The sequence below is a fragment of the Pholcus phalangioides genome, unplaced genomic scaffold (assembly GCF_987345545.1).
Source record: "Pholcus phalangioides strain wild (caught in Gottingen) unplaced genomic scaffold, Ppha-v1.0 ptg000002l_1, whole genome shotgun sequence".
NCBI classification, from domain to species: domain Eukaryota; kingdom Metazoa; phylum Arthropoda; class Arachnida; order Araneae; family Pholcidae; genus Pholcus; species Pholcus phalangioides.
This window is the reverse complement of record NW_028301595.1, coordinates 6,894,893-6,920,551: the sequence shown is the minus strand read 5'-3', so window position 1 is coordinate 6,920,551 and position 25,659 is coordinate 6,894,893. Positions and strand designations below refer to the sequence as shown.

Below are 25,659 nucleotides of genomic sequence, written 5' to 3'. Positions count from 1 at the left end.
TAAAAAACACAATACACCAAAAATATTTGACGAATAACTAGGCTGACCTATGTTTCTTCGACTAGTGAAAGAAAGAACATTTCAATCATTTTTACACTGTGATTCATAGCAGTTCCTCCTTTCCTGCAGTTGGCGATTTTTGGGTTCATTTACGAAATAATTGGCAACTTTGCTTTCTCTTGGTATCCTGTTTGGAGTGTAATTAGCGATTTTGTCTATCTTATTTACGATTATTTTTGACGGTCCCTAAACAAAGGCTGAAATTGGCACCAGGCGACGGAGCTTGCGCCATCTACGATTGTCTCGAAAAAATATGGTCAGTATGTATTGTGTTGTTTGTATTTCTCAGAAAATAAAGCCCGAAATCGGTTAGTTGACCCGGTCAATATCTGAAAATTCGGGCTTTGGCCAGCCAGTTCGTGTAATAGCTGGGTATCCCCTGGACTTAATTCTGAATTTGAAAAAGAAAAAAAAAGATGCGTGTTCACTCATTAATTTATAATTTCCATCAATTCTGGGATTTTTCCTCTCATTAATTCTGAACTGTCATCAATTCTTCCGTTAATTTTGGGATTTTTCATCAACATTCTAGGTATTTTATCCTCATTAATTCTGAATTTTCATGAAATCTGGGATTTTTTCCCTTTGATTAATTCTGAATTTTCATGAATTCTGAGATTTTTTTCCCTTTGATTAATTCTGAATTTTCATGAATTCTGGGATTTTTTTCCCTTTGATTAATTCTGAATTTTCATGAATTCTGGGATTTTTTCCCCTTTGATTAATTCTGAATTTTCATGAATTCTGGGATTTTTTCCCCTTTGATTAATTCTGAATTTTCATGAATTCTGGGATTTTTTCCCCTTTGATTAATTCTGAAATTTCATTAGCGAGTTGAAATTTTTCAGAATTCCTGTGCCCTGCGTATATTCGATGATAATAATTCATGAATGCTTGGGGGGATGCCGATCCCCCCCCCCCCACACACAAAAATTATACAAAATCGGGGCTAAAGAAGCCCCGAAATTATTTTCGCACGGGACCCTCCGTGGCCCTGTAAGGCCGGCAAAACCATAAATCCGCCTCTTCTAAAAACCAGGGCCCACTCAGAAATCAGGCCCTGGTCCAAAACCATTCGAAACACACAGAAGATGTCTATCGAAGCGTAAGTGTCCGGGAGATATGTGTCGGTTCCCTGTGCTTTTTTTATTCTCTCGTGGCTTGCCCTTCCCCTTTTTTGCCCCTTGTGTGTTATAATAATGGGATTTTTCACATGCGAATATTTCGCATGGGACCCATTCATAGACAAAAAAGAGAGAGAGAGCTTTGCTTTTTGATATGTGTGTGTTCACCTTGAACCTCGAGTGATAACATCTCTCCGTCTTCTTTTTTACCACTTTTTTTGCTCGTTATCATAGAGAAGGCGGTTGTTTTTCGCGGAATTGTAGCGACCATTTTGTGCGAGCGCTCTCGAACAACCACTCGCGAGCATTAACAAAAACAGAGCGCGAAACGAGCATGGCCGGACAGGAACACACCGTCCGGTTGTCGGATGGTCATTACATGCCTCTGGTTGGTCTCGGAACGTGGCAGGTGAGATTTTCATTTCGTTTCCTCGTAGGTTTTTCTCGCATTTTTCCTCACCCTGCTAACTGGTGGCAGGGCCGTCTCAAGAGCGTCATAACCCTGCCCCCCCCCCCGCCGATTACGAGTGTTTTTTCTGGAACCTCCGCCTTAGAAATACCTCCCCCCACCCCCCCCCCCCCCACACCCGAGAGATGCATGGCTACCAATTTACGTATTTGCAAATGTCGAAAATTACATGCACATCCCGGCGGGACGGACCCGGTGGCTTGCGAGTCGGGGGATGTTCGCCGGGCCTGGATGTGTGTCAGGACAGTTCTTCCAGCATGTCCCAGCCGCAAGGTAATCCGCTTATATCCCGCAAGGGACAGAGCGGGGGCCATGTTTGGTGTTATAGTAGTCCCAACCCGAGCAAGTGCGTGCCAGGTGCGGATTCAGGACGATGTGCCAAGAGGGGCGAATTGCGTACGTTCATTGAATATTTTACGGGACGGACAAATTTCCCATACTATTCGGCAGGGCCGTCTCAAGAGTATCATGGGCCGCCGGGCCAATTGATTTTTCTGAGGGCCTACCAAGCGAATTCTCGAAAATTTCAGCCAGATCTCATTTTTGTGAGGCCCTTCTTCGCTTGAGACCCCCCCGGGCCGCGCCCAGGTGGCCCCATGCCTTAAGGCAGCACTGCTATTCGGCTGTTGGGCGAGGTGATAGTCCTCTCCCCACCCTTTGGATTCGAGTCTGAAAGAATGCAGACGTCTTTAGCTGTGAATGGTATGGAGACAGAGGCAGATATCTTCAGCAGCGAATGGAGCGAAGGCAGGTGATTACCGGAGTGACTAATTGTGTAGGTACATCGGATAATCCCATATTTTACAGGACAGACAAATTTACTCCATATTATTCGGGCTCTTGGGAGGGGCGATCGCCTCCATCGTCCCTTCTGGATCCGCTCTTTCGCAGTGAGGCCACAAGGATTCGGCTCGGGTATCTCATGAAAATGAGATCTGACTTTTATTTCGAGAGTAAGCATATATGAATTGGCAGTTAGGAATTTCTAGCCAGATAGGGACCCTTAAAAATTCCCTTTAGCCCATGGTGATCTTAAGATGGCTCTGGGTGCGGCCGGAATTTCGTCTCAACTCACCCTGACATGGACCAGAGGCCTCAGGCCTCAAGTGCAAATGGTGGACAGACATTTCTAACTACTACATTTCTAACTATACTACTAAAAATATTTTTGACCTAAGAGTCTTAGGCTATGATGACCTATGATGTTCTTCAGACGGCACTGGGTGGAACCACAGCATGGCTTCTTAACTCATCGGCCATTGTGTCTTGGGCCTAACATTTCTAACTACTACATTTCTAACTATACTACTAAAAATATTTTTGGCCTAAGAGTCTTAGGCTATGATGACCTATGATGTTCTTCAGACGGCACTGGGTGGAACCACAGCATGGCTTCTTAACTCATCGGCCATTGTGTCTTGAGCCTAACATTTCTAACTACTACATTTCTAACTATACTACTAAAAATATTTTTGACCTAAGAGTCTTAGGCTATGATGACCTATGATGTTCTTCAGACGGCACTGGGTGGAACCACAGCATGGCTTCTTAACTCATCGGCCATTGTGTCTTGAGCCTAACATTTCTAACTACTACATTTCTAACTATACTACTAAAAATATTTTTGACCTAAGAGTCTTAGGCTATGATGACCTATGATGTTCTTCAGACGGCACTGGGTGGAACCACAGCATGGCTTCTTAACTCATCGGCCATTGTGTCTTGGGCCTGATGAAAATGAGATCGGGATTTAAATTTCGAGCATACAAATTGGTAGTCAGGAATTTCTAGCCGTGTAGGGAAAGGGCCTTCAAAAACCCTCCTTGCGGAGACACATATATAATGTTCTTAAGACGGCCCTGGATGTGTCGCAATGCCGTCTCAGCTCATGGGCCCATCCGGACACAGCACAGAAGCTTCAAGAACAAAGTAGCCTCATGAAAATGGGATCAGGTTCAAATTTTTTAGAGTAAGCATGTAAATCGGTAGACAGGCATTTCTAGCCAGGTAGAGGGACCTCGTAAGAATATTTTTGCTCGGAGGCCCATGATGAAATATGCCGTCTTAACTTATGGGCCCATTCGGACAGTGTGTGTGTGAGGCTTGATGAAAATGATATCTGGTTTAAATTTTTAAACGTAAGCATTGAATCTTACGAAGTGGAGGGCCTCAGAAAGGTTTTTTAACCTCCCCCCCCCCCTCCTCCCCGATGTTCTTAAGACGGCTCTGGGTACAGCCGCAATTCCGTCCAAACACATTTTGTTCATTTACACCCGACAAGGCATGGTCTGGGACTTCGTGAAAATGAAATCTGGGTTAAATTTTCGAAGGAGTAAGCATATAAATTGGCAAACAGGCTTTTATAGCCAGGAGGTGAGAGGCTCAAAAAATCCCATTGTCCTAGGCTCATGATATTCTTAAGAATATTGCGGCTGTGGAACAGCCGTCTCCACTCATGCGCCCACCTGGGCATGGCTCGCTAGGTGGAATGTAGGCCTGAAAAGACTAATATTTATGCTACTGAAATTACCAGGACAGTCCATTTGCATGGACTATGACAGTGCATGTTATACGTGTAGTCGTTCGCCGACGCACTTCGCAACTGTTTCTGCCACTAAAAAAAAAAAAAAAAAAAGACACTACGTTGCTCTTCTTTACTCGCAAGCATTCCGCAGACGCAGTTTTCACCGACCGCCAACACACATCAGGTGCTTCTGAGCGACTACCTAGGGCGAGTCCATTCCTCCAGTGAGGGTTGCGTTCCTCACCTTCGCTCTACATATACTTAAACGTCGCCACACTCATACAAAAATAAACCAAGTTATAACAACTATTCCTGTTCATTTGATCCACCACTAGCGGGCTCATATTTACAATGAAATATGTAAATCCAGTTATAACTTTTGGCAGGGCCGCCCTCATCAGAAGAGGGAGCCCGGCGCGAATACTCCCTGCTTTTGTGGGGAGGGGGGTGTGGAATCGGTATCCAAAGATTCGTGCATTACCACAAAATATACAGAAATGCTGAAAAATGCATATTTACCAATGAAAATTCAGAATTAATGAAAGAATAAAAATCCCAGAATTGATCAAAATTCGGAATAGATGAGAAAAATGGCTCCAGAATTGATGAAGGAAAATATCCAAGAAGTGATAAAAAAAAAACCCCAGGGCGGCTCTGACTTTTAGTAATATCCTTCGGGCATGTATTATTTTAAATCACATGCCCGACGGGGCATGTACGTTTTTAGAGATTTGTCGAGCCCTGGTAGACATGCTTACGCCCGAGTGTCGCAGTGGTAAGATGCTTGCCTTCTACTGTGAAGGTTACCGTCAAGGTCCACGGGTTCAAATCCGGGCAAGGACCTCAGAAACAATTTCTCTACCTACCGAGCCCCGGGGCAGCCACCGAGATGGGGATGACATTTTCATTTCTCAACTAAGTCCACTGGTTGGAAATTGCCGTATGGCAGATGTTTGACCGGAGTTGGCGTGCGGTAAAGTGGCCCTGGTAAAGGGTCTAGGTCAATTCGTCGCGCTCAACTTGTCGCGCGACAATTCGTCGCAATCAATTTGTCGCAGCGTCAATTCGTCGTGCTACAAACTCGTCGGGGTACAAATTTGTCGCAGAGTCAGTTCGTCGCGGTACAAATTTGTCGCAGAGTCAGTTCGTCGCGGTGCAAATTTGTCGCAGACTCATTTCGACGCGGTACAAATTTGTCGCAGAGTCAGTTCGTCGCAGACTCATTTCGTCGCGGTACAAATTTGTCGCAGAGTCAGTTCGTCGCGGTACGAATTTGTCGCAGAGTCAGTTCATCGCGGTACAAATTTGTCGCAGACTCATTTCGTCGCGGTACAAATTTGTCGCAGAATCTGTTCGTCGCGGTACGAATTTGTCGCAGAGTCAGTTCATCGCGGTACGAATTTGTCGCAGAGTCAGTACGCCGATCAAATAAATTTTCAAAATTCAGTTTTCATGGTATTCATGCCACACTTCCCGCTTTCTGGCGGGATCTCCATTTCTCGCAGCGAGGGGCGTTGGGCGAACACACCAAGATGATAAATTACAATAAAACAAATTTTTAAAATTCAATTTTCACCGTATAAGCCGCACTCCCGCTTTCTGGCGGGATCTCCATTTCTCGCAGCGAGGGGTGTTGCGGGAACACACCAAGATGATAAATTAGGATCAATTCCCATCCCAAAGCACAATTTGCCTAAGGGGTCATTCAAGTATTACGTCAGGATCGGGGAGGGAGTTTCGGATTTGTTGACTTTTGATGGCGGGGGGGGGGGGGTTGAAGGTCGCTTACGTCATCAACAACCCCTTTTTGAAGATATGAAATATTCTAAGCTGCTGGTGAAATTTTGCTAACAGGGGAGGGGATGGGGGTCAGTCTTTTGCTGATTTTTGCTGACAAGGGGGGGGGGGTCAAAAATGGCTGAAAATCTGCTTACGTAATACTTGAATGGCCCTAATTCACTATTGAATATGTATCTGCCATGTAGAGAATACATCTTTGAGGAATTTTTTACCGACAATATATCTAAGGCCAGCATTACACTATGAAAGTGTTCTAAAAGTCCTTTTATAAAACTTGAAAAATTCAACCAATAAGATTATCGGTTGCATTTGCTCGAATGTAACCTATGAACTTTATTGGTTGGATTTTTTGTTTTTAACTTGAGCAACTTATCCGGTGCAAATTAAATTTTGAAAATGTATGTGATCGCAATTTATCATCTCGGTGTGCGCCCCAACTCCCCTCGCTACGAGTAATGGAAATCTCGAGAGAAACGACAAGTGTGGCTTATCCGGTGAAAATGAAATATTAATTAAATTAAATTATTAATTATTTCAGGTTCTTGTGGAGATACTGTAGTGGTTAATGTTGGTGGGAATCTCGATCCACATGGGACAGATACAAGTTTACACTTAAAGAGAGCCTCCGCTGTACTGTAATTTGGGGAATATCATAAACACCGACATTTTTTTACAGAATTTTAAAATTTTATCATAGAAAAAATGATTTTTTTAACATTTACAATAATTGAATAATAAAACATTAATATCAATTGTAATTTTAATTTCGATGTAATTTCGATGATTTTTTTCGAAATGACAAAAAAAAAATTTTAGTAAACTGTGTGCATTTCTTGATGGAAAAAAACTTTTCTTCATGTTTATTTTTTCACGTATGAGACAAAAACCTACATACAGATCGCGTGACGAGTTGACTCTGCGATAAATTGACGTCCCGACGAATTGGTTACACGACAAATTGTCACTGCGACGAATTTGTACCGCGACGAATTGGCTCTGCGACGAATTTGTATCGCGACGAATTGGCTCTGCGACGAATTTGTACCGCGACGAATTGGCTCTGCGATGAATTTGTATCGCAACGAATTGGCTCTGCGACGAATTTGTACCGCGACGAATTGGCTCTGCGACGAATTTGTACCGCGACGAATTGGCTCTGCGACGAATTTGTACCGCGACGAATTGGCTTTGCGATGAATTTGTACCGCGACGAATTGGCTTTGCGATGAATTTGTATCGCGACGAATTGGCTCTGCGACGAATTTGTACCGCGACGAATTGGCTTTGCGATGAATTTGTATCGCGACGAATTGGCTCTGCGACGAATTTGTACCGCGACGAATTTGTACCGCGACGAATTTGTACCGCGACGAATTGGCTTTGCGATGAATTTGTATCGCGACGAATTGGCTCTGCGACGAATTTGTACCGCGACGAATTGGCTCTGCGACGAATTTGTACCGCGACGAATTGGCTCTGCGATGAATTTGTATCGCGACGAATTGGCTCTGCGACGAATTTGTACCGCGACGAATTGGCTCTGCGATGAATTTGTATCGCGACGAATTGGCTCTGCGACGAATTTGTACCGCGACGAATTGGCTTTGCGATGAATTTGTATCGCGACGAATTGGCTCTGCGACGAATTTGTACCGCGACGAATTGGCTTTGCGATGAATTTGTATCGCGACGAATTGGCTTTGCGATGAATTTGTATCGCGACGAATTGGCTCTGCGACGAATTTGTACCGCGACGAATTGACCGGCTACGCCTGGTAAACACCCTGCTGTGTAAAAAACCTTTTAATATTATCTTTTTTCTTTGTTCATTTCTTCTCAGTCCAGCGAAGAAAGTGAAGTGGAGCAAGCACTTCGAGCAGCTCTCGATGCAGGATACAGGCACATCGACACAGCCTACGTGTACCACAATGAGCATTACATTGGCAACGCCCTCAAGAAAATATTCCAAGAAGGAAAAGTCAAGCGCAGTGACCTTTTCATTGTCACCAAGGTTTGTCCGGTTGCGTCATTCGAAATCTTAACAATTCTATAAATCTCAGTATATGGCCAGGGATATATAATAATAATAAGGGCTGTTTCATATGCCTTTGAAGTCGCGCTTGCCGCTTTGGCTCAGTGGGCGGGGTCTTGGAGCCGCTTCGTGACGTCACTGCTCAAGCACTTTTTTATAGCAGACGACAGCAGCACACGAAACGTGCTCTTTCCCCCCCCCCCAACGTTTTAGTTGATCATTAATAGAGCCCGGAAGTTTAGGCACTAAAAATTGTCAAAATGGGCAAGCAAAAAGGCACTAAAAATGCCTAAAATAGGCACTAAGAAAAAGGCATTTATAATTTATGGGAAAAAAAGAAAAAATAACTAAAACTAAGGGTCCAAACACTAGCTGAAAAATTAGTTGCATTTAATCCCCACTTAATTATGGTTTATAATAACTGCATTATAATGCAAGGTAAACTAATTTCAAGCCCAAAATAAAATGTCAGTAGACCCTCACTATTAGGTCAGTTCCAGGACCACAATTACCAGACGCGGAGCCCGTAGAGAAAATGACCCGTGGGACTCCTCCAAGTTGCGAATAATTAATTGTCGTTTATTTGTTGCATTATTTGGAATGGTCTTTATCATATTGTTACGAAGGGTAGAATTTGAAAAGGCTTGGTTAACGCATGCAAGGTTCGCGTGGCATGCGATTGTGATAATAGAAGAACGGGATTCCAAATGGACTCGGACAAGAGAATTCGAAGGGAGAAGACGTTTGGAAGGCTGCTCTAGTTTTAGCAGTTTATGTAAACAAAGGCGAGTATTTGATCTCGAATTCTCGTTCGTGTGATTGTCTACCCATGTTTAAGTCCTCGGCGAAGAACCCTGGAGAGATCCGCGCGACGGGACGAATCTGGTGACAAGAGGTTCCTTGGCTAATACGCTGAAACCTCCCTTTCGCGAACGCCGATGGGACACAAAAAAATTGGTCTGTAAAATAGGGGTGATGAATCAACGGTTTAAAAAAGCATAGTTTTATTATACAAGGGGGAATTATTATTTGGGCTGTTCGTTAGGAGGGGTTTTTTACTGCAATTACAGATTCGGCTAACGAACATTCTAATATAGGGGTGCACAACCTTGTATATATATGTCACTACTAAAGCCTGAGCCCGGCCAGTTCGCGCGAAGTGGCTAGAGATCCCTGGCCAAAGTCCGAAAAGAAAAGGTGATTCGGGGTCATCACCATTTAGCGTATTTTTTCGCGATAATCATGTTCGCTAATGGCAATTCATCATATCACAGTCACAATGCGGTAATCATTTTTTTCTTCTTCAAAATTTTAAAAGACGGGTATGACCGCTGACCGATTGCTTTTGTCAAAATTTGACAGAACCTGTATCTATATAATTATATAAATTATTATTTATGACATGAATGTCGCTCTCCACTTGTTAATACAAGATATACAGAAGACTGGATGTTGTGAAGATATTTATTATTTTAGATGTTAATTTTTTAAGGGAGGAAAAAAACTCATCTCTGCCTCTACCGGGAGTCGAACCCGGGTCCCTCGATTGCCGGACGAGTGCTCTGACCACTAAGCTACAGAGGAGATAGAGATTTTCCTTCTTTTAGAGATATTTTTTTGTCCATCAAGTGGGACCTATGTTTTCTCGGTCATTACGTTTACAAATACATTTTAATTCGGTTACAACGACCACGGTTGTTACGACAGCTCTGTTATAACGTCAATCAGCGGCGGTTGTAACTAATTCCCATAGAGAATAATGTTAACGAACCTTGCCTTTTATTTTTCTCTATTTCCAACAAGGCTTAGTTGAAGTTTTGAAATCAATAATTAAGATTATTTACATGACTTATAAATTATATCATGATAATTATGACTCAGTATGACTATAATTAATTATCATCCCACATTATTGTCAATGAAAATGCAACGACCCCGCGGTTATAGCGACTCGTTTTTTTTCCCCTGTTATAATCAGTGTTCTTTATAATAATTAGGGTGATAATGTTACGGTAAATGGGATAAATCCGTTTATTTTGCGTAATCACCCACCATTTTTGTAAGTTTGCTAAACTTCCCTAGATTTATCACTTTTACCGCGTCGATTATGCATAATACCCAAGCGTCGTCCATGACATGATGAATCGTACTAAATTCATCACATTTGCCGGTTATTATGCATAATCGACATTTCGTATTGGTAGGTGGGATAAATCGGTCCGTGATAACATTATTATTCAGATGACTATCTGAATCGGATATAATGAACTCTGATTTAGCGAATTTTTCCGAACATCTTCGAAATAACACCTATAATTAGCTCATATTTGACGAATTCTGAAACCTGACCTCGATATAACAAACGCCTGTTTGACAAATTTTACGATTGTTACGATTTACATGTAATAAATCTTTTTCCCCAACGTTAGGTATAAAAAACAGACGAATCGTGGAAACAAAAGTGATGCTTGCTGCCTGGCAGTCGAGCCGTTAGGAAGCTAGCTTTTCACTGTGCAGGTCTGGGTTCGAATCCCGGTTCGGGCATCAATGTTTGCTAACAAAGTCCCTGGACGGATGGACGGATCATGCTGGTCCCTTGGGAATACGTGAGGATCACAAATTTAATTTAATAATTTAATTCGTCGTTGTATCCGAGGTGGTGGCATTTTATCGACGCTATAAGCAATGTTCATTAACATTATTCTTCATGGGAATGAGTACGAACAGTCAATTATTACAGCCGAGGAATACTTTCTAAATATCTTAAGCTAATGGGTGGCTTTACTTAATGGGCGGCTTTCCTTGGATCAACGTGGAGTCACTGCGGTTATAACTGGAGAAACCGCGAGACACCCAGACTGACGCAAAAATCAACGTAAGCACTTCGCCCCCCCCCCGGGGGAAACCGGGTATCTCAGGTAAAACCAGAATTTATTGATATGCCAAAGATTAAATGTAGTGCCATCGTAATGAACATTATGTAAATCGGAGAATCAAATAAATCAAGTGAAAGTCAAAGTGCAACGGGCACCAATAATAAATTACAGGAAGTTGTGTCAAATCATATCACAGGAGCAATCAAAAGTTTGATCGACCAAGGATTACATGACAGAGGGGTGGAGCACCCCATTCCGCTCAGACAATTCAAACGGTACTAGTGTCCTCTTGTCGAAGCACTCGATTGACGGTGTATTGATAACTCATGTGGTCAATCCTATCCATCCCGATGAAAATTTTATGGGAACCACAGAAAACCAACTTCAGATGAACCAACTTCCCCACCACTGTGGTGACGGTAGAGTTCGAACCCGGGTTCTCACATTCGACCACCACAGTGGTTTAGTGTACATACCTAAGTTTGACTGTAGTAGTCTTGAATGAAATGGTTTCTGCTCAGCTCTGCGAACCCTTAGCCCACCACCTCAAAACCCGGCACCATTGGCACAGTGACTCGAAACAACGAGCCAGTGATACCATTGCCACGACGATGTTGAGTGTAAGTGGCTGAGCAACTGACCTCCAAACGCAGAGAGGACGAACGCAAAGGGTTCGCTCACTCAAACTGCCGGGGGTCACGATGCTCGGTACCTCTCTGGTCCACAGAGCTAAGCCAAACTAACAGGGGAGAAAGAACAACGAACCACAAAAACATCAAACGAAGACGTTGGGAACCCTTCCCGGCGCTACCTAATCGTGTCAATGCCCACGACCGAAGCCCTAAAAACTGTGATTCTTACCTGAATCTAGATTAAGCCTCATACAGAGGCCTTCCTTCGAGGTTAGACGCAAACACACGTCTTACCGGAATGGAATCTCCAACACGAATGATTTTCAACAGACGTTTCAACACCTCCAAAATGTATTTTTAAGAGATTCCGTTGCTCAATAATGAGCGAGAAAGTATTTGTTGAACACATTGTTATTCAACTGCAGTAAGAGCGAATCACAGTGGTGCGCAAACCGTGGGTCGTGTCAATGAACTGGGGGGGGGGGGGGGTCAAAAGAATGCCTTTATTCAGCCGAGCTAATTACCATGTATCATACTGTAATTTGTTTTGTAACGTAATTTTGTCAAATTCTGCTTGTACAATAACCAATATATCTGCTACGTCATGCCAGAATCACGAATGTGCAATGTCCTCGCAAAAAAAATTCTCTACCCATGTTACTCTATGGAAGCTATTTTCCTAAGATGTTTTGTAACCAGTGTCGTCTTAAGGCATGGGCTCACCCGGGCACGGCCCGGGGGCCTCACGAAAAAGACATCTGGTGGAAATTTTCAAGAATTTGTCTGGTAGGGCCTCAGCAAAAATCACTTGGCCCAGGGGCCCATGATGCTCTTAAGACGGCCCTGTTTGTAACGTGTGCTTCAAAATTGATACACATCCGCGTTTCAGGAACAACTTATATAGTATATAGATCAGCGGTTCTCAACCTTTTTTTGACTCGCGGAGCCCTTTTCAGTACATAACTTTTATATCGGAGCCCTGTTTGACTCGAGGAGCCCTTTTTGTATATAATTTTTATGGTAGAACCCTGTAGGCCTCTTTTTGTTTTTTTTTTCATTTTATATATATCTATCAAATTTACTTATTTTATTTTATTTTCCTTAAGTCACCGTGGAGCCCCTAAGAAGTGCACACGGAGCACCGGTTGAGATCCACTGCTCTAAGTTATTTAATTGGAATGTTGTTCAAGTTCTCGTGAGCACGAAATCGAACACGAGCTTCGAGCACTCTGGGTGCTTCGGCGAGCACAGTGGTGCTCAACCAATAACAAACCAATAAACATTCATATACTAATGACAATAATCGAAAAGATAATTTTGGAAATAATTCATTGAAATGGGCAGTAAAAAAAGCAATTGCAAACTATCCTAATTGACAGGGTAGCGAAGCCGGCCCACTAGGTTCTATTTGAGCAATGACGTCACGCATGACGCCTGCTGGTACCCACTCCGGCCACGACCTCCTATATATATAGGAGGTCTATAGGTCATATAGGAGGTCGTGGCTTCGCTGGGTAGGGCCATAGGGAAACGATAGCACTACTCTTGCTGACATCACAGCATACTTAATCACTTGTGCAGAGGCCTCTTACATAGGAGGTCGTGCTCCGGCGTGTCATGAAACAAGCCCTTGTTATAATAGCCCCGAGTATGACTTATTGGCCCACGGGCTTCATGAAATAATTTCAGTCTAATGTTTATGATACTGTATCTTCTAAATTGCAGCTTCCTTCAAATGGTTTGGCCGAACAGTACGTTGAATACTTCTTAAGGAAGTCCTTGGCAGCTCTTCAGCTTGATTACGTTGATCTCTACTTGGTGCACAGTCCGTTGTACGCTGAGGTCAGTAAATACAATGAATAAACTGATGGTTAATTATAGGTAAACCTTCTTAATCAATTTATTTTTTTAAATTTCTAAATGATTTTTTTTGAAATTTTGAATTTGATTTTAAAGTAATGAATGAAATTTCAATCTTTCGCTTCGTTTGATCAACTAAACAGGTTTTCTTGAAGTTTTTATGCATTTACCGTATTCCCCCGCACTATCCGGCATGGCAGGAAATTCGAGTCACAAATTCCCGGGAAATTCTAAAATATCTGGACTCGATTGAATTTAGTTGATTTGAACTCTGCTGCATTTTAGGATTCTTTGTGTTTTACGAACTCCATTTGCATAGTTCTAGTTCTCTATATGCATGCACAAATCTTGGTATAGTATTACAAATGTCGGATCCTCAGTACAGGGTTTGCACAAATGAACGACACGATTTTAAAAATTCGTACTTCCAAAACTGTTAAACATCTGTGATATTAATCTGTGATACATAAAAATAAAGAAAAGCATTCAAGATTTTTTTTGTAACATCGCTCAATAGATGGCAACACTTCCGTAGAACACAGTATCTGAAATTGAAAATAGTGAGAATCAGAGCATTTTTTAAATTTGAATAGAGTTACCAAACGTCCTCCTTTTTGATGTTATCCTCCTACGTTTCAGAAAATTCGCCCTTTCGTCCGCCTTTTCAGGTTTCCGGAATTATTTTTCTTTCCCCCCCCCCTGAAACATCTATATCTAGGTTGACCATATTTCAAGAAAAATATGGGAAATTGGGATTCCAAATACGTGACAGCGTCGATTACCACCAAAAATGAAGCCAAAAGTATGCAAAGTTGCCAAATATTGTTGAAAAAAAAATTGGCGGAAAATGAAGCATTACTGCAAATTGCAGTGGATTCAAATGAATTCCACGAAATAAAACGTTCACCGAGACAAATGTGGGAGATTAATGTTCTTTTTTATAGTTGTAGTCATCATAATATAGCTTATGAGTTGAAAAATAATTTCAATCTTTGACTTCAATAAAGAATAAAAATTCAAGGCCTCGTATAAATAACGGGAAAAAAGCGGGACACTTTTGCCAAAAAGTCAGGACGGCAGGAAAAAAAAGACAAAAAAAAACGGGACTGTCCCGAGAAATACGGGACGCATGGCCGCCCTATGTATATCTATTCATTGACATGAGTGTTTTTTGTGGGTTTTTTTCCATTGTCCAATAGCCGTCGAAATTCCCAGAATTTTCTCTGTTTTTGCGGGGCTTCCTTTGGGAAAAAGAATTGCTGTGGCCGGTTTTATTGGGCAGAATAGTGGCACCATCTGTTGTGAAAACTGCGAAAAATGATGACTAATTGGTGTACGCGCACACGCAGTGCCGATGGGGCCCACCCGGACTCTCGGGCCTCAGAAATGCCACTTTGCCCGGGGGGGGGGGCTCATGATGCTCTTGAGACGGCCCTGCCCTGGCGTTCCCCTTTCTCAGTTTTCGAATCTGGTTGCCATACTCTAGGCAAAGTAATAAAACTGCCCAGACTATGTGAACAATTCATTATCCTTTTAGTTTAGTTGGGAAAAATTATTGTGGCGGAAGATTTTTTTTTTGGTAGGATTTAATGGCGTCATCTGTTTTGGAAATCGGGAAAAGTGACGTTACCAATGAGGCTCGCGCAAGCGTCCTCCTTTCTCAGTTTTCGAATCTGGAAACCCTAAATTAGGATCTAACCTCTACGACGAGTGGTTGATGAGATACAGTCGAATCCTGTTTCAACGAATATCGTTATAGCGAAAACCTCGTTTCCAACGAAAACTATTTTAATCTCTCAGAAAAGTTTAAATAGGAACAATGTAAATATTTGGAATTCCTTTGTAAAACGAAATTTTTATTGTTACGAAGTGATTTTTCCGGTCTCTTGGAGTTCGTTATAACGGCATTCGACCGTATAATCCTTAATTCCATAGGGCAGTGTTTGTGGGCAATATCGCCCCCTGGAGGGCGATGGAATACTCCAAGGAGCGATAGAAGCTACACGTATAACATAGGATCCCATGGGTTCGCTTGAGTTGGAGGGGCGATGAGAGAAAAAAATTGTGAAGAAGGGGGCGACAGAATGAAAAGTTTGGGACACAATGCCATAGGGGGGGGGGAGACAGAGCGGGGGTCACGGTTGGCCTGGGGGTTGAGGAGATAAAGGCCAAATTAAGACTTACAGCGCAGGGATTCTTAACCCAAACTTGATTCACAGGTTCAAATCCACTTAGGGGCCGTTCAAGTATTACATCATCATCGATGGGGGGGGGGGGGTTACCGATTTGCTGACTTTTGATGGCAAGGCGGGGGGGGGTTGAATAATGCTTACGTTATCAACCACCCTTTATGAAAATATGAGTTAAGATTCAGAAGGGCAGAGCTGATGACGAAATTTTGCTGACGGGGGGGGGGGGAGTCAAAAATAGCTAAAACTTTGCTTACGTAATACTGGAACGGCCCCTTACGATCAGGGATTCTTGAGCTATTCGTCACGGCCCAAACGTGACTTGCAGGGGGCCTCCTAGATGAGTTGTAAAACTCCATTTACGGTCCTGTTATAAATGCACTTATTGGGTCACTAGTTTCGCTAATTTCGAAAAAAAACCCAGTCCCATGGGTCGCAAAGTTGATTCTATTTTTGATTTTGGGTCGAGGCTGAAAAAGTTAAGAACCTCCCTGACTTTTAGGACTTACAGGACACCCGGGGTTGTCCTGTTAAATCCTAGAGAACTAGAAACTAGTACAATATACCTACTACTTTCTGGCCGCGAACTGGAAAGGAACTTGCAGAGTATTTTAAAATAATATTATATATTTTTTTGTGGGTCCGATATATGATTTCGGGATGGGCCAGATTTTGGCCCTCTCGGGCTGGCCTACTTTTTTCTGCTTCAATTTTTGTCAAGTTTCGTTTTGAAATTCGCGGTTTCTTTTAATGCTCATAACGTAAACCATTTATAAATATTTCTAATAATAGAAAAGAGAGAATGACGACGAAGGCTGGCCAATGACCGATGGTGCCTATGCCAGGGGACCCGATGTCGACCTCAGGGACACCTGGAAAGTGAGTGGCCTCTGAATAGTACTTAACATTACTGTACGAAAACTTCCATTTTGAAATTTTTTTTTCTTGCACTTACTAATTCTATTTCAAATTGCTTTTGAATTTACGTTACAGCAGGTGTCTTCAACCGTTGCAGGGCCACGTTTGACGTTTTAATCAGTGGCGTATTTACAGGGGTGGGGGGTTTAGCGGGCTATGACCCAGGTTGCAATGTTCAGAGGGGTGGCAACTTTGAAGAAGGGGTGCCCAAGAAAATTAGTAGAACGGGAGAAGGTCAGCAAAATTTGCTTAACCTTAAATAAATCGGCATCTGCGAGACAGAAAGGGACTAAGTCAGTGACCTAGAGCAGTGGTTCTCAACCGGGGGCCACATGGCCCCCCTAGTGGTACTGAGGTACTTCAGGGGGGGGCACGGAAGAAAATGGAGAGAGGGGCCATGACAGGTGGTTTGGAGGGCTGCAGAGAGCTGAGAAGAAAAATTAATGTGTGAAGAAGTAATGCTTTTATATTAGTGACTATACACTTACAGAATCCAACAGAACCACCCATAAAACCAGGGCATGGACCCACCCGTACCTGACCACCTACATTTTGCAGCAGGTTCCTTAGGATGGGTTTTTTCGCAGGCCCTCCCCCGGCTAGATTTTTGACAGTGCCCTCCTCTGTATTAAATTTATAGTGTGAAAAACAAAAAATGGTGAAAACCATATCAGGCCCCGGGCTGCAGCTCTGTCAGTCCCACTCTTGTGAGGGGTCATGCCCGGGAGTCTCACGTCTATAAGTGACCCCGACCTCATGATATTTTGTATAGTGCAATTAATTTTGAAAATAAATACAAAATATGTAGGCTGTTTATTTCCAGTTAAGTATGGGATTACCATGGCATCACTTTGCCTAGGGGGCCCATGATGTTGAGACGGTCCTGAATAGAACTCGGACTAGCAGGGAGATCAATAAATCCTAGGCCAGTGGTTCGGAGACAAATATTCTTTGCAAAATTTTCGTTCACAATAAATTCACTGAAAAAATCATTTCAATACGTATAAAAGATTTTGCTTCTAGATGAGAGTTGAAGACTCCGGGTAAGACAGGGGCAGCCACGAGAAAAAAAAAATATGCTTCAAAGGGGACCGTGGGTAAAAGAAGGTTAAGAAACGCTGACCTAGAGAGTTTGCAAGCACGTGAGTGATCAAAAGACTTACTTAGAACGTGGGTAATCATTTTAATGATCAAAATAGTGACCTATAGAAAAGGGAAGCACGTAAATGACAAAAAGAGTTAACTAGAACATGTGTAAACGTATAAATGATCAAAAGAGTGACCCATTAAGCAAGGAATAATGTCAGTGAGCAACCAAAAGGGTGACCTAGAGCGCGTACAAGTATGTGAGGGATCCATCTAGAGCACGTGCAAGCATATAAATGACCAAGAGAATGTGTAAACGTGTGCGAATGGTCAAATGGATGACCTATAAAACAAGGAACCACCCACGGGCGTAGCGTGCTTTCTCGGGGCCCGGGCAGACTTTTTCTTGGTGTCCCTTGAAAAGGTTATTATTTTGCAAAAGAAGTGTACATTTTTTGTGAGGTTCCCCACTGGGCTGGAGGCCCCGGATCAGTGCCCCGGTTGCCTCAGCCTAGTTACGGGTCTGCATGGAACCATGTCAGTGAGCGACTAAAACAGTGACCGAGAGCGTGTGTAAGTATATATGTCAGTTTCCAAAACAGTTTACAAACATATGTGACCAAAACAGTGTGCAAGCATGTGAGTGACCAGAACAGTGTGCAAGCATGTGAGTGACCAAAACAGTGTGCCAGCATGTGAATGACTAAAAGAGTGACTTAGAGATAAAGTGCACTTGCAGGAGTGAAGGCCAAGTGGGTTATAGCACAGGGTGGCAAATTCGAGAAAAGCGTAGTCAACAAAATTAGACTGGAATGGGAGAAGGGCGGCAAAATTCGTGTAACCCATGGGTGGCAAAACCATAAACGCTCCTCCGGTTTTAATGAGCTGCCCTCAGACAGAGGCAGATTTATGGTTTTACCACCCGTGGGCTACACAAATTTTTCCAACCTTTTCCCCCATGCTATATATATATATAGCCCACTTAGCCCCCCCCCCTTCCCCCGTGTAAATACAGTCGAATTCCGTTAGAACGCACTCCAAGAGACCGGAGATTATTATTAGACGTTATCACTTCGTTATAACGAAATTTCGTTATAAAGTAATTCGAGGTATTTGCATTTCCCCTACGTAAACTTATTTTATGGATTAGAGAAGTGTTCGTTACAACGAGATTTTCGCTATAACGGTATTCGTTAAAACGGGATTTGACTGTACTTCTGTGTCTTCAAGTCCCTCTTTTGGTCACTCACATGCTTAAGCACTCTCTTTGTAACTCCACGCCAACTCTAGGTCAATCTCCTTCTCGCTCACTCACTTGGTCCTTTCGCTCTCTAGGTCAGTGTTTCTCAACCGCCGGGCCCTAACACTAGTCAAACCGGGCCGTGCGTGATTCGCAGTTTCATTTTTACATAAATTTCTCATTAGTTGTGTGTATGACCGGGCCTTTCACTTACGCAAAAAACATTTACCGGCCCACGGGCCTCCCAAAGGTCGAGAACCACTGCTCGTAGTCACTCACATGTTTGTACACTTTTGTGGTCACCTCACACGATTGCACACAGTAGCGTATTCACGGGGGGGGGGGGGAACTAAGCGGGCTGCACCCGAAGACGTAAGTTTGGAGGAGGCACCAAAACTATAGTACGGGAGATAACGGATAATTCTCAAACAAATTATTCCACAAATTAGGCCCACAGATTATTTCTCCTATTTATTTATTTTTTGTCGGTCCTCAAATTACGGTATTTCTAATATTTATTTATTTTTTAACGGTTTGAAAAATTACTCTCCTATTTATTCATGTTTGGCCGGACCGCAAATTATTTCTTCCCTTTCAGGGGGTTCTCCGTGTTTGAGAAATGTTTGAATTGTTTCTCTGCCGGTCCGCAACTGTAAAAAACACTGCACTAACAACGCGTTCTGCAAACCCCTGAGTTGGGGAATGTTCAATTCCGATAGCCCTATACGAAAATTTAGGGATGAAAAAAAAAATCCATGACGTGTATTTCGATGCTGCCGTAAAAATTCATTAATTGAATCAATATGACGTTCATTTTGATTAATTAATTTGATTGATTAATTTATTTAGTAAATTAATTAATTTGCATTAATATGACGTGTATTTTAGTAGGACTTCTACTACTAAACCATGTATGCACCTCGTCCACATTCCTCTGTGGAATTTCTAACGAATCGGTTCCATCCAGCTTATATTACGGGAGCGAGTATGACGTCAGCGGTCTCCGCCTTGGCAGTGTTGAGAACGGCGTCGCCAACATCATTCGTCGGGGGATCACGTGACTCGGTGAAAACACACGCCAATATCCCGTTATTTTCTAATGGCATAAAAATAGGAGTTTAAAACAATAAACATTAGAAATAATTTCAGCATTGATGAGATAATTCCAAAATCAATGAAAGAAATAATTTCAGTACCAATGAAAGATACTGTAATTCCAGAATAAAGGAAAGTGATAATTCCAAAACTAATGAAAGCGATAATTCCAGCATTAATAAAAGATAATTCCAGATTGATTGAAGTGATAATTCCAAAACTAATGAAAGTAATAATCAACAGAGTTAAGGAAAGAGATAATTCTAGAATTAATGAAAAGAGATAATTCTAGAATTAATGAAAAGAAAAAATTCTAGAATTAATGAAAAGAAAAAATTCTAGAATTAATGAAGGAGATAATCTCAGCGTCGATGAGAGTGATAATTCAAAAATTAATGAAAGAGATAATTTCAGTATTAACGAAAGATACTGTAATTCCAGAATAAAGGAAAGAGATAATTCCAAAATAAAGGAAAGAGATAATTCCAAAATAAAGGAAAGAGATAATTCCAAAATTAATGAAAGCGATAATTCCAGCATTAATAAAAGATAATTCCAGATTGATGGAAGTGATAATTCCAAAACTAATGGAAACAATAATCACAGAGTTAAGGAAAGAGATAATTCTAGAATTAATGAAAAGAAAAAATTCTAGAATTAACGAAGGAGATAATCTCAGCGTCGATGAGAGTGATAATTCCAAAATTAATGAAAGAGATAATTCGAGAATTGATTAAAGAAATTATTCCATTATTAATGAAATAAATAATTTAATCTTTTTTTACCATTAGATGAGTTGTCTATTATTTTTTATTCAAATCTTTAAAGCGCAATATTTAGAGACTGAACTGTACATTCCAATGGGGAAAATTGATTTCCAGAGGCAGGAACTGTGTTATTCAACGAATCACGTGATTCCCTTGCATTCGATGTTGACCCCGTAGCACAGCGGCTCGATGATCGGTACATGTTGGAATGTGCGTGCAACTGTTGCGAACCTTAACGTAAAGTTTGTCACTGGGCAACGCTTGTCATGCGTCGCGCTGTCGTCAATTTTTCCAACCACGAATGAAGTGCAACGATTGAATAATTGTACCGTTGTGTGCGTATTTTAATGCCGAAGTAAAATTATTTCACTGATTTCTTTTTCCCTCGTAGGCGATGGAATCACTGGTAAAGAAAAATCTGGCGAAATCGATCGGATTGTCGAACTTCAACAGCAAACAAATACAAAGGATATTGGACTGCGCCACCATAAAGCCATCCAACTTACAGGTACAGTATAATACTGTTCCATGACCACTCATCAGAAGCGGCAGTCGCGTAATGAAATATTCAGTGTTCGCGATGGGTGACAAATACGAGTCGGTATTTACGTAGGGGGCCATTCAAGTATTACGTAAGCAGATTTTCAGCCATTTTTGACCCCCCCCCCCCGTCAGCAAAACACTGACCCCCCTTCTCGTCAGAAAAATTTCGTTGTCAGCTTGGAATATTTCATATCTTCAAAAAGGGGTGGTTGATGACGTAAGTGACCTTCAAACCCCTCCCCCTTGTCATCAAAAGTCAACAAATCCGAACCCCCCCCGATGCTGACGTAATATTTGAATGACCCCTAAATGGATGAATTTTGATCGTAAAGCGTCAATTTATTTTCTGTATTACAGGTGGAGTGTCACGCTTACCTTCCACAGTACGAACTTCACAAGTTTTGCAACGAGAACGGGATCTTGTTCACCGCTTACTCGCCACTGGGTTCTCCAGGATTGGGACCTTACTACAAAAAGAATTTCGGAAAGTACGCTTTTACGTACAGATTTCGTACAATTTTTTGAAGGAAAAAAAAAAGACACTAATACATAACACACACACGCCAAAACTAAAATTTACACTGAAGTGCCAGAAAGAAGCTGGTACAACCACATAACATCGTGCAGGTGCCCCCCTCGAGCAATCAGAACTGCCGCAACACGACGTGGCAAAACTAATATGTATGAAGGGGGTATTCTGAAGGCAATTCACACCCATGATTCTCCCGGGGCAGTCCACAGTTACATAGCGGTGAGACGCGATTTTGCACATCACGCTGCAGGGTATCCCATATGTACTTGATGATGTTTGTGTCTGGAGGCCTACGGAGGGTGCTGAAATCGGAAGAATGTTCCTGGAGCAACTCGGTAGCGAATTCCGATCCTTCTTTATCGCACCGCGGTCATTTTCTTCACACGAGGGCTAATTAGACCGCGACCTACAAATTATTGCCGATTCCGAACTGCAGGCTTGTTTTGTTTTTATACTCATCGAGAGGTTGGTGCGCTAACCCCCTCGATGGAGGGACTCCCTGCGGTAGTAATTTTTTGCTGCTGTCGTGTCGCCGTTTCTGTTGTACCCCTGTGTCAGGAAAGTTTTCTGACAGGGACGAATTGGGTATCGGCACCTCTAAACATCCTTTGGTACTTTAGGCGAGTATCTTATCGACCTGGGCTATCGACCGATGTTTCTCAATATAATACTGTATTGTTATTTTCTAGAAGGCCTTTCTCGGCTGATTAAATTTTCTTTTTACCCGTTTGTTGGTTATGGACTAAGAAATGTGTGTTATAATGTTGTTGTTAATGTTGGTATGTAACTAAGAAAGACGTAATTTTTTCATGATTAATAAGTTTACGAAATATAGAAATTTAGATTCTCAGAATGACTAAGAATGAGGATATTTCTGTGTACACAGAAATAACTGCTGAGCAGAAAAAAGGGGTCTATGCAGGTGAAATTAAAGAGAATCTGCCCACTATAGGGAGAATAAAAAGGACCCTTGGTACCACCGAAATAAAAAATTTTTATTCAGCTCAACAGGATTTTTTTTCCTCATTTCATCCTAATTTTCCCCACGAAATTCCAGCAATTTATTGAAGGACCACATAATTTTAGGCCCTCCGATGTCCCCCCCCCCCCATACCGGATGAGGATTCATCGTTTTGTGGCCTGTGGGCTATAAAAAATTTTGCCGCAATCCATTCATCCATTCTAATTTATTGTTCTTGATTATACAAATACAAATACAACGCCACAACAGGCAAATTGCCCAACGAGGTGGCTGACTTAAGAACATCATGGATCCCCTACCTACTACTGCTACACCACACATGCACCCCCCCCCCCCGCGAAACCCCCCAACGAGTCGGTACATGCGGGAATGTGTATGTATGTGTAGTGAAACCTGACGTAAAGTTTGTTTCTGTGTAATGCTTGTTATGTGTAGTGCTGCCATCTGTCACCAGTTTTTCTAACTATGAATGAAGTGTAATGATTGAATAATTAATCGTTGTAGGCCTGTTGCTCTCTGTGGCGAGACTTTTTAATGGGGAGATCGGCTCGCATTTGCGCCTCGAAGTTGGGAACCACAGGAAACCAACTTCAGCCGACACCACCATGGCGACGGTGGGGTTCGAACGCGGATCCTCGCGATGCGAGTCCGTCATTATGACCACTCGACCACCACAGGGTGCGGGGTAAAGCCGGACTGCTTTACCCCGCCTCCCATTCACATGCTTCCACAGCCCTCTAGGTCACTGTTTTCGTCCCTCGCTCACCAGGTCATTCTTTTTGGTCACTCACAAACTTCCGCATTCTCTAGGTTAGTCATCCATAGCGCGACACTATCTCGTTAAAATTCAAAACAAAGACCAGTCTTGCGAATATCTCAGCAACAAGAAAGTTTTCTTCTTTGAAGAGCTCTCCGGTATCCGGGACATTTTTAAGGATTCCGTGGTGTTTGATCGCGCGGAACCCCAAGGGAAATTGCCATGGAACACCAGTTGGAAACCCGTGGTCAAAAAAGGCGCGTATACATTAGCGCGCGGACCATGCAATGAAAGCATTCGCAATTGGTTGTTCAGTAATTTGAACAGTGTTGTGAAAGGATTCTTGAGCTGTTTTCACTGGACCCACCTGGAATTGGTCTTTTCAACGAACACAAGGGAAGTTTGTGCCCCCACGAACGGATAAGAGCCGCTGCGGCGGGGGGGGGGGGGGGGGGGGGGTGGAGTCGTACGTTGCAAGATCGGCGAGCTAATGTATACGCGCCTTTATACAAACGGTGCTGACCGCATCGAGTTTAAGGTCTGGACACACATATCCACACCGCGGACATTACATTGACTGTTGACAGGTCGCATTTCGCTTGTTATTTGCCAACGCTCGTCTGTACCAGTTTTTATGGCACTTCAGTGTATTTGGTGTATATGTCGCGGTAAAAGAGTGAATACTGTTAAAACCTAGCGGGAAGGCCTAGGGCCTAGGTTCCAAAGCGAGTTGGTTAAAGTCCGAAAGGTTTTCATTTTGGAATTTTACAAAGTCAAAGCCCGTTTTTAAAGAATCAATTAACCCTCATGAACTTAATAGTCCCTGATTCTAATAATAAATTGTTATACAGTCAAATCCCTTTTTAACGAATACCGTTATAGCAAAAATCTCGTTATAACGAATGCTTTTCTAGTCCCCCAAATAAGTTTACATGGGAACAATGCGAAGACCTGGAATTCGTTTATAACGAAATTTCGTTGTAACGAAATGGTTTCTCCGGTCTCTTAGAGTTCGTTATAACGGGATTCGACTGTAGTTACCTAAAAGAATAAAAACGTTTGCAGGCGGTTTTCGGACTTTCACCAACTCGCCTTGGTAAAACTTAAGTTTTACTGCCGAAACCTAGGCTCAACCACAGTCTCCGGGCTTTTACACGGCAAAACATATATAATTTTTCTGGAAGGCACTGTATATTTTTATTTATTCATTAATTTTTATTTCCCAGGGAAGCTCAGCTGCCGAGTTTACTGGATGAGTCGAAGCTGAAACCGATTTCTGAAAGGCACAATAAGACGACAGCTCAGGTACGAGGAGTGAGGGGAGAATACGTATATACGGGGTGTCCCGTGTGTATGTTGCCCTCTTATCCTGGCCTAACCGAAACATGGTGTTAGAGTGAAACTCTTCAAATCTTAAGTCTTGTGTGCATGCATTCGTCATGATTTGTTTTGAAGCGTGTCTGGAAAATTCACCGACAACAGTTCGATAACAGTGAATGAATCAGAGAATGAGCAAATCAATGAATGAACGAATGACTTAGCTCACTGACTCACCAGGTCATTCACTCAATTACTAGACACACAGCTCATTTTATCACACACTCACCGTCTCGCTCACTTGCTTGCTAGGTCACTTATTATGTCGTTCACTCACAAGGTCACTTATTATGTCGTTCACTCGCAAGGTCACTTATTATGTCGTTCACTCACAAGGTCACTTATTATGTCGTTCACTCACAAGGTCACTTATTATGTCGTTCACTCACAAGGTCACTTATTATGTCGTTCACTCACAAGGTCACTTATTATGTCGTTCACTCATAAGGTCACTCACTTGGTCGCTCATTATATCACTCACTTACTCCCTAGGCCACTCACTTACTCCCTAGGCCACTCACTAGCTCTCTCATTATATCACTCACTCCCTAGGCTACTCACTCACTATGTCACTCGATTACTCTCAGTAGGTCGCTCACCCGCTGATTTGCACCCTAGTTCGCTCACTTACTTCCTAGGTCAGTCACTCGCTCACACACTAATTAGGTCGGTCACTCATTCTGTTACTCCCTGACTAGGTCACTCATTTTATCACTAACTCACTAGGTCGCTCATTTTATCGCTAACTCACTAGGTCGCTCACTCTGTCACACACACTCAGTCACCAGGTCACGCA

General features: G+C 42.5%; 1 protein-coding gene across 1 annotated transcript in view; it reads left to right on the top strand.

Annotated features, from left to right (window-relative positions):
* The first annotated feature begins 1,249 nt into the window (after positions 1–1,249).
* Positions 1,250–25,659, top strand: part of LOC149089153 (aldo-keto reductase family 1 member A1-like) — a 67,617-nt gene continuing 43,207 nt past the window's right edge. Inside the window, exons 1-7 of the mRNA XM_089237630.1 lie at positions 1,250–1,593; positions 7,818–7,988; positions 13,243–13,359; positions 16,359–16,445; positions 21,064–21,180; positions 21,573–21,703; positions 24,713–24,791. Of these exons, the coding sequence (XP_089093756.1) occupies positions 1,519–1,593; positions 7,818–7,988; positions 13,243–13,359; positions 16,359–16,445; positions 21,064–21,180; positions 21,573–21,703; positions 24,713–24,791 (777 nt within the window). The 5' untranslated portion in view covers positions 1,250–1,518. The remainder of the gene's footprint in view (positions 1,594–7,817; positions 7,989–13,242; positions 13,360–16,358; positions 16,446–21,063; positions 21,181–21,572; positions 21,704–24,712; positions 24,792–25,659) is intronic.